Source organism: Podarcis liolepis (assembly GCF_965112155.1).
Source record: "Podarcis liolepis genome assembly, chromosome: 6".
Lineage (NCBI taxonomy): Eukaryota > Metazoa > Chordata > Lepidosauria > Squamata > Lacertidae > Podarcis > Podarcis liolepis.
In genome coordinates this window covers 4,864,894-4,884,399 of record NC_139559.1, presented here as the reverse complement: position 1 = coordinate 4,884,399, position 19,506 = coordinate 4,864,894, and the positions used below count along the sequence as shown (strand labels likewise).

The 19,506-nt window shown below is 48.5% G+C and overlaps 1 protein-coding gene across 2 annotated transcripts in view; it reads left to right on the top strand.

Moving 5' to 3' along the window:
- The window catches only part of FAM110A (family with sequence similarity 110 member A), a 28,982-nt gene extending 9,934 nt beyond the window's left edge, over window positions 1–19,048 (top strand). The window contains exons 1-4 of one of the 2 annotated variants that reach the window (XM_083507680.1): window positions 9,981–10,912; window positions 14,394–14,425; window positions 14,921–16,521; window positions 16,753–19,048. In XM_083507680.1, coding sequence (XP_083363806.1) covers window positions 15,076–16,167 — 1,092 coding nt within the window. In that variant the 5' untranslated portion in view covers window positions 9,981–10,912; window positions 14,394–14,425; window positions 14,921–15,075 and the 3' untranslated portion in view covers window positions 16,168–16,521; window positions 16,753–19,048. Of the gene's footprint in view, window positions 1–9,980; window positions 10,913–14,393; window positions 14,426–14,920; window positions 16,522–16,752 lie in introns of those variants that run through there. The other variant, XM_083507679.1, reaches the window with a different exon arrangement.
- Window positions 19,049–19,506: the final 458 nt, after the last annotated feature.

The window sequence follows — 19,506 nt, the reverse complement described above, 5'->3', positions numbered from 1 at the left end:
TTGGAGGTCCCAAGTCGCAAGGGGGTTAGATTGGTCTCAACTAGGGCCAGGGCCTTTTCAGTACTGGCCCCGACATGGTGGAACGCTCTGTCACAAGAGACTAGGGCCCTGCGGGACTTGACATCTTTCCGCAGGGCCTGCAAGACAGAGCTGTTCCGCCTGGCCTTTGGTTTGGACTCGGTCTGACCCTTATGTTTCCCTCCCCTTATGGTTTTGATCTATGGGCTACTTTTAAAAAGAGGCTGCATTTTAAATTGCATTTTAATTGTATTTTAAATTGGTTCCCCCCCCATTATGTTTTTACTGTGATTTTAATGGTGTTAGCCACCCTGAGCCCAGCTCTGGCTGGGGAGGGTGGGGTATAAATAATTTATTATTATTATTATTATTATTATTATTATTATTATTATTATTATTATTATTATATACAGGCCCATGGGAAAAGGTTCAAATTGAGAAACAAAGACACACAACTGTGTCTATCCCCCATGCGGTTTTGGGCCTAGAGTTAACCTTCCTGGGAATAGCAGTTTTTCCTCCTCTGTTTCAAGTTGCTAGTCCTGGGTGTGGAAATAGAAAGACCATGCCTAGTGAGCTGTCAGAAACCACAGGCCAGCTGAGCCTGACTAAGACCTCCCCCACCAGCCAGGTGTGACCAGTTTATCATGGATTATTGTGAGAATGATTGAAACTGGAAAAGTCCCTTCTCTGGAAACCGTGGAGGTCTGCTACCAGTCAGTGCAGACAGTATTGATCTAGATGGGTCTGACTCAGCAGAAGTCAGATGCATCTGCTTTGCATGCAGAAGATCTCAGGTTCAACCCCCAATGGCCACTCCAGATTAGGGCTGGCCTTGTCCCCTGCCTGAAACCCTAGAGAGCCTCTGCCGGTCAGTGTAGACAATACTGAGCTTGTTGGACTGTTGGTCTAACTCAGTATATGGCAGCTTCCCGGAGGTCAGGCTCATTCATCCGAGACCACATAACACTGGTCTTGAAAGACCTACATTGGCTCCCAGTACGTTTCCGAGCACAATTCAAAGTGTTGGTGCTGACCTTGAAAGCCCTAAATGGCCTCGGCCCTGTATACCGGAAGGAGCTTCTCCACCCCCATCGTTCTGCCCGGACACTGAGGTCCAGCGCCGAGGGCCTTCTGGCGGTTGCCTCATTTCGAGAAGCCAAGTTACAGGGAACCAGGCAGAGGGCCTTCTCGGTAGTGGCACCCGCCCTGTGGAACGCCCTCCCACCAGATGTCAAAGAGAAGAACAACTACCAGACTTTTAGAAGACATCTGAAGGCAGCCTTGTTTAGGGAAGCTTTTAATGTTTAACAGACTACTGTATTTTAATACTTTGTTGAAAGCCGCCCAGAGTGGCTGGGGAAGCGGCGTATAAATACAGTGGTACCTCGGGTTAAGTACTTAATTCGTTCCGGAGGTCTGTACTTAACCTGAAACTGTTCTTAACCTGAATCACCACTTTAGCTAATGGGGGCCTCCTGCTGCCGCCACACCGCCGAAGCACGATTTCTGTTCTCATCCTGAAGCAAAGTTCTTAACCTGAAGCACTATTTCTGGGTTAGCGGAGAAGCGTATGTAACCTGAAGCGTATGTAGCCTGAAGCGTATGTAACCTGAGGTACCACTGTAATAAATTATTATTATTATTATTATTGTTGTTGTTGTTATTATTATTATTATTATTATTATTATTATTATTATTATAAAACAGATGGGTGTGCGAATTGCTGGTGGCATAGCATGACCTTGCAAATGCCTCTGTTGTCAGTTTGATGGTTGAGTCTTGAGAAGCCTGGTCTGCCGATGTGTTTCTTCCCAAACCCGGAGGGCAGGATAGTTTCAGCCTCCCACGTTGCAAACACCCTTGGGATGACACGTAGACATTCTTCTCCTGTTGCAATCTTAGACTATATCCCAGGCTGGCAGGAGAGGTATATTTAACCTCTTACTAAACTGCAGGGTTTGGGGTGGTGTTGTTTTTTTGCAATACTGTAATTAATTGATGGGTTCCGGGGAAATCCTTGCTTTTGGACTCAAGGAACACCTTTGCTCCACCACCCTTTCCAAGCAGCTTGCAAGCGGCAGGTTGGGATGGGACTATACCGCAGGGGTGTTGCCAGATACTTAAAAGATTTGGGCAATAGGCACAGATTTGCATATCATTTGCAAGTGTAAACCTCTGGGTATAGTTGCAGGTTTTCAGTCCAATCCCAGTTATATCTACTCAGAAGTAAGTCCTGTTGAATTCAGTGGGACTTGATCTCAGGTTGTTGGGGCTAGGATCACATATCATTAAATGAATCACGGAAAGCCTGCTAATTCCCCATCCAGATCTCCCAGGGAAAATTCCTCAGTTAATTTGTGCCCCACTCCAGATTGCCCAAAATCCGTTCCCCTTCAGCATATATACCCCAATGAATTTCCCTAGGAGCTCCTCTTTGAAGTAAATTAAATTCTCCTTCAGTTCTCCCCATTCATTTTCCCCTAATCAACTATAGATAAAACCAGCTAAAATTAATTTATCCCCCCTCCCCAAAAAATCAATGTCTTACCCACTAACCACCCCCCAGTTCATTTCCCCCTGAATTAGGTAAAGGGACCCCTGACCATTAGGTCCAGTTGTGGCCAACTCTGGGGTTGCGGCGCTCATCTCGCTTTATTGGCCAAGAGAGCTGGCGTACAGCTTCCGGGTCATGTGTCCAGAATGACTAAGCCGCTTCTGGAGAACCAGAGCAGCGCACGGAAACGCCGTTTACCTTCCCGCTGGAGTGGTACCTAGTTATCTACTTGCACTTCGGGTTTCGAACTGCTAGGTGGGCAGGAGCAGGGACCGAGCAACGGGAGCTCACCCCATCGCGGCGATTTGAACTGCCGACCTTCTGATTGGCAAGTCCTAGGCTCTGAATTAATTACTCCCCAAAACTCGGGTGACTTGGAAAAAGATTTGAGGCCCATGCTCCTTAGAACCGCTCCTAGCGACACACCTGCAGGGTGGCTCAATTCTATTGCCCAGGTGCTGATTCATAAACAATGCAGAGAACAGCGCAAAGAATTGGTGTCACCACCTCCAAGGTTATTACAATGAGAAGCCAACCCATGCTACTCAGACCTGCACACCTGAGCCATGTAGTTATTATACTTCGTGCACTACTATTATTCGATCACCTGTTTATCTCCGCTTTCCTCCAAGGCACTCCGGGGTTGGCAGGCACTCAAGGCTGGTTTCTTCACAACAACCCTGCGAGGCTGGTTAGGCGGAGAGGAAGGGAATGATGGGTGCAAGATAAGTGATCTTTATGGCAGTGGGGTGGGGGAAACAGTCTGAGTCTAACCTTTTTAGACCCGAGTAAGGCCCCTTGGTGGTAGAACATCCAAGTTAAATCCCCCAGGGCATCTAAAGCTGCTGCCAGTCAGTGAAGACAATACTGTCTGACTCAGTATAAAAAACGTGCTTTGTTTTCCGGTCTAACAGCACCAGCGCTGGATTTACGTATAAGCTAAACAAGCTATAGTCATACCTCATGTTACGTTTGCTTCAGGTTACGCATTTTCAGGTTGCGTCCCACGGCGACCCGGAAGTAACGGAACGGGTTGCTTCCGGGTTTCGGCGCTCGCGCATGTGCAGACACACAAAATGACGTCACGCGCATGCGCGGAAGCGGCGAATCGCGACCTGCGCAGACGCGGGTTGTGTCTGAAATAAATAATTAATTGCCTCCCAAAGGGGTTCCTGCCTCAGAAGGAGGACTGGGACCCCGGAAGGAGTGCGATTGAAGGTTCTGTACCAGTCAGGAAAAGACCGAGACCACACCAGGATTTTGGAGAAAAGCAAAGCCTCATCTTTCTGTTCAGGTTGTGAATGGACCTCCGGAACGGATCACGTTTGCAACCAGAGGTACCACTGTATAGCTTAGGGCCCCACTCTCTTGGGGGGCCCCCCAGAAAATTTAAAGGGAAAAAATGGATGTACATTTCCAAAATATAAGATAAAAAACAAATAAAACTTACATACAGCAACAGTGTTTTGTGTTGTATAGGCTCCTCTTTGTTATGTGTAAATGGCTTTAGATACCTATTAGGTCCATAAATTACCATGTACAGTGGTGCCTTGCAAGACGAAATTAATCCGTTCCGCGAGTCTCTTCGTCTAGCGGTTTTTTCGTCTTGCGAAGCAACCCTATTAGCGGCTTAGCAGATTAGCGCTATTAGCAGTTTAGCGGCTATTAAAGGCTTAGCGGCTATTAAAGGCTTAGCGGATTAGCGGCTAAAAGGCTATTAGCGGCTTAGAAAAAGGGGGGGGGAGCGGAAAAAAATCGGAACACTTGCAAGACGTTTTCGTCTTGCAAAGCAAGCCCATAGGGAAAATCGTCTTGCGAAGCAGCTCAAAAACGGAAAACCCTTTCATCTGGCGGGTTTTCCGTCTTGCGAGGCATTCGTCTTGCGGGGCACCACTGTAGCATATATTCAACACAAAAAACAGTGACAATTTGTTGTTGACAAAGGACAGCTGGACATATAAAAGGCCCCCTGACCTTCAGTAGCTGAGGGCCACATCCAACCTAAATCCGGCCCTGAACAGCACCATCCTAACAATGTCTACCCAGAAATAACTCCTCTTGCATTTGGTAGCAGTTGCTCCCAGCCAAACAGGATTAGGATTGCACCCCCAAATCCTCTTCAACTGAAATGCTCTGGCTCCCAGAAGCAGCTGCTACAAACTTCAGTTCATTTCTTCCCTCTTCTTCCTCTCTTCACCTTTTCATTTTGCTTACAGGCTGTTCTCCACTGCTCTTTTCCACAGGGGATTTGACAAATTAGTAGCTATCCATGGCTATTAGTTATAATATACTCCCATGTGCAGGAACAATATCCGCCTGAGCAGGGCCATCCGGCTGCACCATTCGGCAGAGTGAGGCAACTGCCTTCGGCGGCAGATTTGTTTATTTCATTTCATGTTTGGAAATGTTGCAATAAAGCCCCCGGGCAGTTTGCAAAAACACACCCATTAAATTTATCAATGAAAGGCAGTTGAAAACAGGTGCAATAAAAACATCTCAAATATAATTAAAAGCAAAAGCAAGTTAGAAAGAGACTCAAAACGCATGCCACCTTTTGCATGTCCGGATAGGCCCGCCTAAACAAAAGTGTTTTAAGCAGGTATTGAAAATAGTAAAGGGAGGGCACCTCTGTCATGTCAACAGGCAGGCAGTTCCAAAGTGGAGACGCTGCCCACTAAAAGACTGATTTCTTGCTAGTGCTTTGGTTGGTGGAATTGGCACTACTATAGGTGCCACATAATAAGGCTAAGGGAGCTGGGCATGTTTAGCCTGGAGAAGAGGAGGTTAAGGGGTGATATGATAGCCATGTTCCAATATAGAAAAGGATGTCACATAGAGGAGGGAGAAAGGTTGTTTTCTGCTGCTCCAGAGAAGCGGACACGGAGCAATGGATCCAAACTACAAGAAAGAAGATTCCACCTAAACATTAGGAAGAACTTCCTGACAGTAAGAGCTGTTTGACAGTGGAATTTGCTGCCAAGGAGTGTGGTGGAGTCTCCTACTTTGGAGGTCTTTAAGCAGAGGCTTGACAACCATATGTCAGGAGTGCTCTGATGGTGTTTCCTGCTTGGCAGGGGGTTGGACTCGATGGCCCTGGTGGTCTGTTCCAACTCTATGATTCTATGATAATGTCCATTCTACATTTGTAAGGACTCGACCATTTGGTGTGGCAGTGCCTACACTGTGTGTGTGGTTTTTTTTTATTAAATTTTCTGTTTTACAATTTAGAATATTCATTTAGACAACCTTAAAATATCAGCGACTTCCCTTCTTCTCTTTCCATGGTTCATTTTGCGTAGCATAAATCCTTGCATATTTTATATAAACTAAACTATTCCATTATTACTTCCAGCAAAACTTATTCACACTGTTGAATGTATCTTAATGCTGCCAATGTTTTCAAGTGTACACAATTCCTCCCCATATATACAGTAAACATTTTTCCAATCAAATGTTCTTCTTGTTCTCTTATTCTACACGTTAGACCTGCAAGCTGTGCATATTCCATCAGTTGACATTCTACTTTAGTTGGGACCTCCCTGGAGTTAAATACCATCTGTAAATCATTTCCAAATAGTTCTCCTTCAGAGGGCAGCATCTACAAAATCCCTGCCTATTGAGAAGCAAGTGACCGCCTTCACTGTACAGTTGTACCTTGGTTCTTGAACAGATGCGTTCTGGGAGTCCGTTCGACTCCCGGAACAGGACATTCGGCTTCTGAAAATCATTCGAAAACTGGAACACTCACTTCCGGGTTTCGATCTTTCAGGAGCCGATTTCTTTGGGAGCCAAGGCGTTTGAGATCCAAGGTACGACTCTACTCTTTTCAGTGCCTGCTAAAAAGATTCTTGTTTAGACACGCCAACCCAGATGTTGAGAAAGGGGAAGTGGTTTTAATACATTTTAGTATTTTAACTTTTGCGTATTTTAAAGCAGGGTTGCAGATTTTTCTTGATTTTATTACTTTAGCTATTTGTAAGCAACTTTGAGGGTTTAAAAACATTTTTTTATATAACAATCCCCCAATGTCCTGCTTGCGGTCTTCCCACAGGCCTCTGGTCGGGCCACTGTGAGAACAGGATGCTGACTCAGAACGGACCTTTGGCCTGATCCAGAGGGGCTGTTCTGATGTTCTCACATTCTTCACATGGGGTTCCCAGCGGCATGTGACTGACGGCTGTGGGAAACCAGATGTTGCAGTGGCGAATCTTCAGTCTGAGAGTATTGCTACAAACAGGCCAGGCACAAGTGCCATATTAAACGAGGGAACCTGGAATTGTTGTCTGGAAAAGTCTGGCTTAATAAATAATAATAATAATAATTTATTATTTATACCCCGCCCATCTGGCTGGGTTTCCCCAGCAACTCTGGGCGGCTTCCAACCAATTATTAAAAACAATACAGCATCAGACATTAAAAAGTTCCCTTCAGTTGTCTTTTAAAAGTAAAATAGTTGTTTATTTCCTTGACATCTGCTGGGAGGGGGTTCCACACAGCGGGCGCCACCACCGAAAAGGCCCTCTGCCTGGTTCCCCGTAACCTCACTTCTCACAGTGAGGGAACTGCCAGAAGGCCCTTGGAGCTGGACTTCAGTGTCCAGGCAGAACGATGGGGGTGGAGACGCTCCTTCAGGTATACTTGACCGAGGCTGTACATTGGCTCCTTTTTATTTTCTTTACTTACACACTTTTAGACTGGCTTTCGGGGCCCCAAAACCCTTGCTGAAAAAGATCTGTGGGCTCCAGCCTCAATGGTTATACTCTGCTTCCACGGTTGGAATCAGTAATGCTTCTGAAAACCAGTCACTGGAAACAGCAGGAGAGCAGGGAGAGGGGTCTTGTGTTCGAATCTCGCTTGCGGGTTTCCCATAATGGGCATCTGGCTGGCCACTGTGTGAACAAACTAGATGTGCCACTGGCTTGATCCAGAAGGCTGTTCCTATGTCCTTGCATCAAACAAAATAATAGTAGCTCATACCCTCCAACATTTCTCCAATGAAAATAGGTACACCCTATTCCATCCTCACCAACCACAACAACATCTTATTATTTATACCCCACCCACGTTTAAAAAAACATAATGAAACATTAGACATTTAAAAACTTCTCTATACCGGGCTACCTTCAGATGGCTCAGGGATCGGATAACTCCATACCCTCCAATATTTCCCTGATGAAAATAGGGACGCCCTAAGGAAAAGCAGGACATTCTGGGATGAAATCAAAAACCGGGGTGGCTTCTGTAAATCTGGGACTGTCCCTGGAAAACAGGGACACTTGGAGGGACTAACAACAACAATAATAAATTATTTATACCCCGCCAATCTGGCTGGGCTTCCCCAGCTACTCTGGGCGGCTTCCAACAAAATATTAAAGTACAGTAAACATTAAAAACTTCCCTAAACAGGGCTGCCTTCAGATGTCTTCTAAATGTCTGGTAGTTGTTCTTCTCTTTGACATCTGCTGGGAGGGCGTTCCACAGGGCGGGCGCCACCACCGAGAAGGCCCTGTGCCTGGTTCCCTGTAACTTGGCTTCTCGCAGTGAGGGACCCGCCAGAAGGCCCTCAGAGCTGGACCTCAGTGTCCGGGCTGAACGATGGGGGTGGAGACGCTTCATCAGATAGCTGAAAACGTCCCGCCAAAGGATCGATAACCCAAGGCCACACATTCTCTAATCTCTTCATGTTCATGGATTCCTGCCGCTGCTGTGCCCTGTTCAAAGTCCTTAACTTTTCCTGTTTGTTGAATAGACAGGTGAGCCTCAAAAGAGGATAGCGGGGTGGGTGTGTCTTGAATCCCTTCTCTTTTCTTTGGGTTCTTTTATTGCAGGGGTGACTTTCTGGTTCCCTTCCAACTCTACCATTCTATGATCCTTCCTTCTATGGAAAACTGAAAATTCACAGTGTGCCATCACCCCCACTCCACCGTGACGGGCGCTGTCAGAATTTCCCAAAGTGTTACTCACCGATAGAGTTGCACAGATCCTTTCCTGGACATGAGATAAGATGCGGCTTCTGGTGGAGTGGGGGAAGAAAGCCCGTTGTTGAAGGCCTGAAATATTCTCCGAAGAGGCTTGCTAAATCAGACTTAAATAAGGCTTAACAGCAGCGCAAAATCCTGGCTCTCCCAGCGACTACCTAGTTTGATTTGGGGCTCCCTCTCCAAAATGCCTTTGGGTGGAGATGTTAGCAATATGAGCTAGATCATGGGTAGGCAAGCTAAGGCCCGGGGGCCGGATATGGCCCTATCGCCTTCTCAATCCTGCCCGCGGACGGTCTGGGAATCAGCGTGTTTTTACATGAGTCATAGAATCATAGAATCATAGAGTTGGAAGAGACCACAAGGGCCATCGAGTCCAACCCCCTGCCAAGCAGGAAACACCATCAGAGCACTCCTGACATGGTTGTCAAGCCTCTGCTTAAAGATCTCCAAAGTAGGAGACTCCACCACACTCCTTGGCAGCAAATTCCACTGTCAAACAGCTCTTACTGTCAGGAAGTTCTTCCTAATGTTTAGGTGGAATCTTCTTTCTTGTAGATTGGATCCATTGCTCCGTGTCCGCTTCTCTGGAGCAGCAGAAAACAACCTTTCTCCCTCCTCTATGTGACATCCTTTTATATATTTGAACATGGCTATCATATCACCCCTTAACCTCCTCTTCTCCAGGCTAAACATGCCCAGCTCCCTTAGCCGTTCCTCCCTTAGCCGTTCCCCAGTCGAATGTGTCCTTTTATTTAAAATGCATCTCTGGGTTATTTGTGGGGTCTGCTTGGTGTTTTTACATGAGTAGAATGTGTGCTTTTATTTAAAGTGCATCTCTGGGTTATTTGTGGGGCATAGGAATTTGTGCATTTCCCCCCCCTTCAGAATATAGTCCGGCCCACCACAAGGTCTGAGGGACAGTGGACCGCCCCCCTGCTGAAAATGTTTGCTGACCCCTGAGCTAGATGCACGGCAGGCAATTTGATGGACTGTCTGCCACTCGCCCTTACAGGAGCCAGTGCGATGTGGCGGTTAGACCGGTGGTTCGCTAACTCTTTCAGGCCACTGCTACTTTGGTTTGTTCTATAAACTCGCCCCACTGTCCCCTGTCCTACCTAAAAAGCGTTATTCAAAGGAGCTGTTGGCATGACCTACTAAAGAAGACAATAACACAATAAAATTCGGAACAGTTGCACATCAATTGCGCATTTATTCAAAATCCAGCTAAAACGATTTAGTTTAATCAATTTAACCAAACAGGAAGAGCTGTTTGACAGTGGAACAGACTCCCTCAGGAGGTGATGGGTTCTCCTTCCTTGGAGGTTTTTAAGCAGAGGTAATAATAATAATAATAATAATAATAATAATAATAATAATAATAATTGTACACCTTCCCATCTGGCTGGGTTTCCCCAGACACTCTGGGCAGCTTCCAACAGAACACTAATAGCAGAATAACAGTAAAAACTTCCCTAAACAGGGCTGCCTTCAGATGCCTTCTAAAAGTCTGATAGTTGATATCTGATGGGAGGGCGTTCCACAGGGCAGGTGCCACTACCAAGAAGGCCCTCTGCCTGGTTCCCTGTAACTTGGCTTCTCACAGTGAGGGAACCACCAGAAAGCCCTCAGAGCTGGACCTCAGTGTCCGGGCTGAATGATGGGGGTGGCGACATTCCTTCAGGGATGCTGGGCTGAGGCCATTTAGGGCTTGAAAGGTTGGGTGGGCATCTGTCATGGATGCTTTAGCTGAGATTCTTACATTGCAAGGGGTTGGTCTGGATGATCCCTGGGGTCCCTTCTATGATTCTATGGTTCTCTGATGAACCTGATCTGGTGATACTAGCTTCTCAAAGTCTGAAATCATTTACACCTCCAGCACCCCATTGACCTCTTGCTACCCCTTATTTAACCCTGCCACTCAGAAGGGGGTAGCGCCATCCACTTTGGAAATAGCCGGGTTTCAGACCAGGCCTGAGTTCAAATCCTCCTTAAGATATGAAGCTCACTGGGTGGTCTTTGGCCAGTCACTCTCTCCTTCGACTGGCCTACTTTACAGGGCTGTTGTGAGGATAAAAGCGGGAGAGAAGCATGCATTGAGCACGTTGGGGAAAGGGCAGGGTAGAAACACAAGTGAATGAAAACATCACAATGGAATGGAACCTCCTGGCTCATAGGCAGTCTATCTGGATATCAATAGCTAGGGAGCAAATAACAGGGGGGAAGTTGTTCCCTCCCTGCACTCCTTGTGCTCTCCTTGGTAGCATCTGCTCGTGGCCACTGTGGGAAGCCAAACATTGGGTTGCACGGATTCTTGGACTGATCTGAAAGTGTAGTTCTTATAGGTTTGATTGTTCCTGTAAGGGTTGTTGTTGTTGTTGTTGTTGTTTAGTCATTTAGTCGTGTCTGACTCTTCGTGACCCCATGGACCAGAGCACGCCAGGCACTCCTGTCTTCCACTGCCTCCCGCAGTTTGGTCAGACTCATGTTTGTAGCTTCAAGGACACTATCCAACCATCAAAATAAAAAAATTCCTTCCAATAGCACCTTAAAGACCAACTAAGTTAGTTCTTGGTATGAGCTTTCGTGTGCATGCACACTTCTTCAGATACATGTGTATCTGAAGAAGTGTGCATGCACACGAAAGCTCATACCAAGAACTAACTTAGTTGGTCTTTAAGGTGCTATTGGAAGGAATTTTTTTATTTTGACTATGGCAGACCAACACGGCTACCTATCTACTACTATCCAACCATCTCATCCTCTGTCATCCCCTTCTCCTTGTGCCCTCCATCTTTCCCAACATCAGGGTCTTTTCCAGGGAGTCTTCTCTTCTCATGAGGTGGTCAAAGTCTTGGAGCCTCAGCTTCACGATCTGTCCTTCCAGTGAGCACTCAGGGCTGATTTCCTTCAGAATGGAGAGGTTTGATCTTCCTGCAGTCCATGGGACTCGCAAGAGTCTCCTCCAGCACCAGAATTCAAAAGCATCAATTCTTTGGCGATCAGCCTTCTTGATGGTCCAGCTCTCACTTCCATACATCACTACTGGGAAAACCATAGCTTTTACTATACGGACCTTTGTTGGCAAGCTCCTGATTTTCCCTGGGAGGGCACCCCAGCAACCATAGGACGTATTGCATCTCATTGTCACACAATACTACAACTTGTCCTTGGGTACATGGCGTTTTTTTTATTAAAAAAAAATACTGTTGGGGGGAAGTGGAAACGGTGTGACCATGAGGACTAGCACAATTCTCTTAAAAATAAAAAGCCAAATTCTTTGGGGTTATGTAGAGGGTATCTGCATTGTGTTCTACAACCTCTTTTGCAGCGATGGCCAGATATCTTTTGGCCTTATGGAAGCTCCCTCTTAATTGCCTTTCGTTTTTGTTTTTTTGTCAGCTCGTGCGGGGTGGGGTGGGGGGCAGATCAGCAGACACCCCACTCCCTCATATGGGGAGAGCCCGGCACTGCCTACCAGCCATTTCCTGAGCTTTTGGTGAGTCTCTCTTCCCCCTTGCCAGACATTTGAGCAACCCCTGCTGCTAATCCTTCTGGCTAATGAGGTACCCAGAGCAGTTGCAAACTGTTTAAAATGCCTCTCTTGCGAGGATTAGGGGCGGGGAGAGGGAGGAGAAGGCAGAAGTCGCTTTGGGTTAAAAAGGGCTCCAGGTCTGGCCAATGCTTTTGTGTTCGTGATTCACTATCACATATGAGAGAAGGGGGAGGGGGGGCAAGCCTTTGGGACTTCCTGCCACCCTGTGGGTAGAAAATCATCTTCTCTTTCTTCTTCTTGGTTCATGACTGCCTCCAGCCCTGCTGTCCCCTTTTCTCTCAAACACTGGCTTTTTAAAAAATAATAATAATAATAATGCAAAAATTGTGCTGTAATCTTCTAGCATTAAACAGAGAGTGTCTTTTGGGGATTGGGAGGGCAGCTGTAGGTCCCAAGAATTGCCAAGCTCCCAAGAATTGCTATTGATGTTATGAATTGATTTTTCCCCCCTATCATGCCACCCCAGCCACAATTCAGGATGAATATATTCATTAATATGAATACAGAAAACGACACAGATCTGTACTGTACCTGTATAGCCACGTAACAAAACCAAAATCCCAATCTGAAGGCGGGTTGCGTAGCCAAGAGAGGATTGTCTAGCACATGGGTAGGCAAACTAAGGCCCGGGGGCCGGATCTGGCCCACTTGCCTTCTAAATCTGGCCCGCGGACGGTCCAGGAATCAGTGTGTTTTTACATGAGTAGAATGTGTCTTTTTATTAAATTGCACCTCTGGGTTATTTGTGGGGCCTGCCTAGTATTTTTACATGAGTAGAATGTGTGCTTTTATTTAAAATGCATCTCTGGGTTATTTGTGGGGCATAGGAATTCGTTCATTTCCTCCCAAAAAATATAGTCTGGCCCCCCACAAGGTCTGAGGGCAGTCGACTGGCCCCCTGCTGAAAAAGCTTGCTGACCACTGGTCTAGCATCACCCAGAAAATAGGTGGTTTTCAATTCTTCTCCGTTCCCCTCTTTGTTCTAAAGCAAGCTTCCCCAAACTGGTGCCCACCAGCTGTTTTGAACATAGGAACGTTGGGGAGCTTCCTTATAATGAATAAGACCTTTCGTCCCTGTAGCTCAGTATTGTCCACACTGGCCGGCAGCAGCCCTCCAGGACCAGGGTCTCTGCTAGACCTCCCTGAAGATGCCTGGGATTTTGGACCACGAGGATCTCTCTGGCCACTGCAAGAACAGGATCCTGGGCTCTCTGTGGCCCTCCGGCCTGTTCCTGCAGCCATGCTTGTCATGTGTACTTAGCAGGGAGTGTGCCATTGCTGCGTGAGGGACTGGGAGATGCTACCCCACTCCCCACGTGGGGTGTTATTTATCCTGTTAACGGAGAAATATGAGGGCTCCCTTGGAGAAAAAACAAGGACACCAGCCAGGAATAGCAGAGCAAAACAGCAGCCAGTAGGCTTGGTCTTTATTGAAGACTGTCGCCATAGGACTCCCACCTGCCACCAGGTGAAACAAAATGGAAGCCCAGAACAAAAGAAGACCCCAACTTTAATTAGCTGCTAATCCCCATGTTACACCCCCCAAACTACATCACTCATACATCACGGTTACATCATGAAAGGGGAGGTCTGGTGGCAGTAATCTGAGCATCCTGGACCCTGCCCCATGGTTCTCCTTGCCCTCCACCAAACCCCCATCAAGTGTATCAAAAAAGATATTTACATTTATCTGTTTCCCAGCCAAGTTAATCACACCCTTTTGTCTTCATCTGGGTTTGTTATTTCTGGAATGGCTACCTGTCTGGCACTCAGGTATCAGGATGCCAGGGATTATCACTCAGGCAGAGGGACTGCTGAGCAGCTGAGCTCACACGTCTATATGAATTTCTGAAGTTTTCCCAGTGAGCCAGTACAGAGATACATTTATCAGTGAATTCTTACGTTTGGTATTGTGCAGCAAAGGCCCTTTGAATAGATAGGAAGAAACTGTGGTGAAGTGTTTTGTGGGGACAAATCACAAAAGTCACAAAAGCGATTGTGCTGATTTTGGTAGTGGGCTGCATGTGCATGATATCTGCTGGAGGGGCAATTCCCCCCAACGTATACATAAATTCCTGCAACAATCCCCCCTCCTTTCCCCTGTGGAAAAGCTGTGGCTGATCATCTGTTCCTTCATCTGGTCTTTGGGGAGAACATTGCTCTGCGTGATGTACTGGGAGGTTGGCAGATAAGACCTACGCGAATCTAGTAACATTTGAAAGGGAGTAGGGCTTTCTCTTTGATGACGCTGCCTTCCTCCGCTTGTTCTTCCCCTCTCTTAAAGCTGTCAGATCCTAGTATGTGGAAAGAGCACAGGTGATGTTGGGAAGGCGGAGGCAGGGGGAAGTGGGGGGAGGAGGGTAGGGAATAATAATAATAGCCAAGTGGGGGCTGGAGCTGGCAGGAGGTCCAGACGGGAACTGATTTTCTTTCTCCAGGGCTATTTTCATTCAATGAGTTCGCCTCCCTCCTCTCTCCCTTTCCCCAGGCTCCTCCTGATAGGCTGAGGCCCCCATTTGAAGTGCCTCTCTCCTCTCCGATTGGCCAGCGGGGACAGCCCGGTCTGAAAGCAGTGGGCGGTCCCTTGCCTTGAAATAGGCTGCTCAGCGCTCAGCCCTCTCTGCCCAGCGCCAGCTCCTGCCTTTGTCTGCCGGGTGCTGTTTGTCTGAGGGACGACAGCACAGAAATCCCGGCTCTGGAGCAGCGACAGCAGCACTTGAGCTGTGCCAGGAGGGGTGGAAAAGACCTGCAGGGTCAAGGAAGCCCGCCGGGTCTCAGCCACTGATTTTGCCCTATTTTCCTTCTCCGCAGCAAAGTGTCAGGCCAGCAGCGGACTCCTGTTGATCGAGAGCGGGGAGGCAAGCCGGAGCGGCGTTTTTCCAGGGTGGGCTGCCCTCTGTGGAATGTGACAACCCCTTCCCTGCCACGGGACACGGCAGCGGTCTAGAAGCATTGCGGTGAGTGCCATGCCGGTGGAGACCCTCCAAGCCAGCCACGCCATGAAAGGCGTCCCGGCCGCTGCCCCCTTCACCTCCGCCATGCCGTTCCGAATCCTGAACAAGGGCCCGGAGTACTTCCGGCGGCCGACGGCTGGCGCTGCTGCCAAGAAGCCCAGCGCGGTGGAGAGGCTGGAAGCGGACAAGGCCAAGTATGTCAAAAGCCAGCAGGTGGCCAGCACGAGACAGGAGCCGGTGAGGGCTCTGTTCCTCAAGCAGCCCCTCTTCACCCCAGGGGTGCGCCGGGTGATGCTCACCCCCAGCCGGAAGACCCCGCAAGGAGGGCGCCGGGCGGAGGCGCGTGGGGCCGCCAAGACCTCCCTGAACCTCGAGATCCTCAACAACCTGATCAACTTCTGCGACAGCCCATTGTCGTTCCCCAAGCCGGAGAAGAGCCCCGCAGAGCACAAGTGGGGGGCAGGGGGCCAGGGCTGGAGCCCCGGGAGCCTCCCGGATACCCCGAGGAAGAAGGGCCACCCGGCGGAAGGCATGAGCAAGCTGTCCCAAAGCTCAGCCTCCTCCAAGCCGCCCAGCACGGTCGCTGTGCGCAGGGTGGACGTCCGGCCGTGCGGGGCCTTGAGGGCGAGGGTCGCCCCCAGCATCCAGCTGACGCCGGTCCCCTCCTCCCCCGCGCAGGCCAAGATCCTGTCTGCTGGCCCCCTGAGCTCCCCCAGCCCCCGCGGCGAGCTGCGGACAGACAGCGCCAGGCGCCAGACCTTGCTGCACCGCTCCAAATCGGACCTGAGCGACCGGTACTCCCGGGCGACGGCGGACCTTGAGCGCTTCTTCAACTACTGTGGCCTGGACCCGGAGGACATGGGGGACGTGGAGGTGGAGCGTTTCACCCGGGCCAGTTCGGACATTGTGTCCGTCAAGTTCCACAGCGTCAGCACGGCCAGCTCGGAGGGCACCCGCTCTCGCCGCAGCGCCATCACCTTGGAGGAGAGGCAGGCCGAGCGCATTCCTTACGGCATCTCCATCATCGAGCGCAACGCCCGGGTCATCAAGTGGCTGTATGGACTACGGCAAGCCAGAGAGTCCCAAAAGGTATCCAACGTATAGCGGTACTTTGGCGGGCTCCAACAGGAAGCGAGGAAAACAAACAAACAAACTTTCCCCACCCCACCGTTTGTTTCAGTGTGTGTTTTTGATATTTACTGTTGGAGGGAAAACGTTGGCAACTGTTGCATGGGGTTTGTGCGTGGTTCCTTTTGAGAAATGTCTGGTCTGCCTTGGGGCAGCGGGGTGGTTCAGATGAGGCGTCCCATAACTTAAATCCCTGCAGAAAATCCACCTGGGGAAGAGAAGTATCTGGGCTTCTGAATCTCCAAAAAGTCCAAAAGGAAGAGAGTTCATTAGAATGTCTTTTCCAGGAGTGAGAAGGCCAGAGCAAGCAGGTTGCTAAATTCTTGCCAAGTCCTAGTTACAGATAGGTAGCTGTGTTGGTCTGCCATAGTCAAAATAAAAAAATTCCTTCCAGTAGCACCTTAAAGACCAACTAAGTTAGTTCTTGGTATGAGCTTTCGTGTGCATGCACACGAAACTGTGTATCTGAAGAAGTGTGCATGCACACGAAAAACTCATACCAAGAACTAACTTAGTTGGTCTTTAAGGTGCTACTGGAAGGAATTTTTTTATTTTGCCAAGTCCTGTAAGGGATGCATAAGGATGGAGCCCCCTGAATATGTGGGGATTGTTACAACAGGAGGAAGCAACCCATTGGAGGAGGGATCTGCAAACTTCCAGGTGTTGCTGGACTCCAACTCCCATCCACACTGACCATTGGCCATGTTTGGTAGTGGTGGTGCTCTGGAAATGTGGGGGTCCATTACTGGTGGGTCCAGTTGAAGGGCCTTCGCAGACAACTCTTAAGCCAGACATTGCTGTTTTAATTCCCAAGGTCTTGGTCGCACCCGTTTGTGTGCTAAGCCTTGGGAATCTGTGCAGCACAGAGCAGACAGGGATAAGCTTTTGCAGAAGCAACAATGGGATTGTTAACAATGGAAATCTTAACGGCTGAGAGGGCTGTAAAAAAAAGAACCCACCGGGCCTATTGTGAGAGAGGCGGAAGAATGCAAGCTGTTTCTGCAGGCGCCCAGGAAATACCTGCTTGGGCCTGCAAGCCCAGGAAATAGCCAATCACCCATTGACCTGTGGTGGCATTCTGCCCTGGAAGTTTCCCCCCCAAAGACCCAAACTGGGCAATTCAGTAGAGTCTTGTCCCAGGGTGTCCAAAACAAAGGGAAGTGAATGATGGGATGCTGATAGCATCCTTGAGGATGTAGCAACTGCTTTTGCAACCTTTTGGTAATGTGGAGGTGTCTTCCGGGTTCAGGGGTCTGGGTTGTTAGCCAGGAAGGTGTGTGGACCTCTCTCCCCGAGCTTTAGGGAAAACCCCTTGTTTCCAACAGCTTGTGCTTGGGGGCACGTGGCGCTGAGTCTTCCATCAAACAACCGCCGCCTGTGATGCAACCATCCATGTCCATATCCTATTGTTTCTGATGCCAAGCAAGAGCTCTCTGCCAGGGGGGAGAACGTAGAATAAACTGGCTGTCATCAGCCAGCAGGTTTCCCAAAAACCCTGAGCCTAATTTCCCCCATCCTAAACCTTTGGGGAGGTGACTTGGGTCATACACGTCTTCTTAAAACCCCTTTTAAAGAAAGATAATTGAGAAATGTGTTTGATGATTGAACCAGACCGTGGGACCCCTCTGAATTGTTTGCAGAAAACAAAGGATCCTTTTCTGTCCAGGCTCTCCTGGGAGAAAATTTTCTCTCCCAGTCACCAACTGAGCAATAAAGGGACATTGAAGGGGCATGGACTGAATCTCCTCATGTTTTGGGGACACTCGCTGTCCTGCCTGTTCCTTGAAGGATACAGCTGGCTAACGCACAGCTCTTTTGACTGTGTGCCAATACTGCGAACCGTTTGCAGGTGTGCTTCCACCTGTCTGGTGTTTGTGCACCTATTCTCCTCCGAAGGCTTGAGCTCAAAGCAGATAATAGCTCTCCTCTGCTTCCACCACCTTTCCATAACTGGATGTTGTTTTACGTGTGATTATCTCACCTCTTCTCCAATATGAATGGGGGGCTGTGAACTCCCCTTTGGAGAGGTGAGCCGAAGAACGTACTGTTGGGATCCACAGTTTCTGGTCGGATGGTATTTGCCCCGGCACCCAATTGTCTCGAGTCTTGCTCAGCCATAGGATTTCCTGTTCGGAAGGGGAGTCAATTCTGGCGCTCATCACTTTGGCTAGAGTGGGTCTCCTGTCTAATAAAGAATAGCTGCCCCGTCCCGTACAGGTGGCAAACAGGGAGCAGAAAAAGGCTGGAGGGAAATGGGTGAAGACATCCAGACTGAAAAATAAAACAAGCAATTGTTTAAAATCTGTCCAGGACCTGACGCAGAAGATAGCCACCAGTAGTGGATTTATACCAGGCAAACCTGCCACTCTCCTGATGTTCCCAGGACTACAACCCCTATCATTCTTCCCCAGTACCCATGCTGGCTGGAGCTGATGGGATTTGTAGTCCAGCAATACCTTGATAGCCACAGGTCCCTCGTCTCTGGTGGATACAGATCTGTAACAGTCCGGCAGGAACAGAATTTGGCCAGGATGTTTAGCAATGCAGCCACCCACCTCTAGTCACCTTCCCCAACTTTGGCTACGTTTTTATTGTGTGTGTGTGTGTGTGTGTGTGTGTGTGTGTGTGTGTTTGTGTATGAGTGCAACTCCTTCTCTTTGTATTTCGAAACTCTGAGCCTGTTTGCATTGAAACTTGTTATTTATATAATGTTTCTTTGTATTTGTTCTTTCCAAGTTTGTATATTATTTTGTGCCCACGGTTGTGAAGTTTAGCTAGCAAGGGAAAGGCGGGGGAGAAAAACAAAAACAAAAACTCCTGTCAACTTATTTGTATTAAAGTCTTGTTCTTTAAAAAATGGCCTGCTTGCCTCCTTCTCTATCTCTTTCTCTCTTCCCGTCGGATAGACACACCCGGTTGAACGCATGTAACTTCAGCAGGAAAAGGGTATATTGGAACGGACTTGTCGGGGAAGGGTGCTTTTGTGTTTAAAAATAAGCCCTCTTTGCAGAAGGGAGGGGGGCGGTTCTGGAGCCAGCCTGCACAGCTGGGATTGAAATCTGTACAGAAATTGGGTGAATGGGTAGTATTTGGAGAGACGACAACTCTCTGATGCCACCTCTACTGAGGAAAAAAGCAAAAATCCTTTGGCCTCCTTCCCTACGTTATGGAGGGGTGCAAGCCTGACTGTTCACCTTTGCACATCCATCACGGCAAGCCTCTAGGCCTCCTGCTGTTGATATACTATGCTTCTTAAGAATGCAAGAAGAGATTGCAGGATCCTGTTCTCACAGTGGCCAGCCAGAAACCCACAAG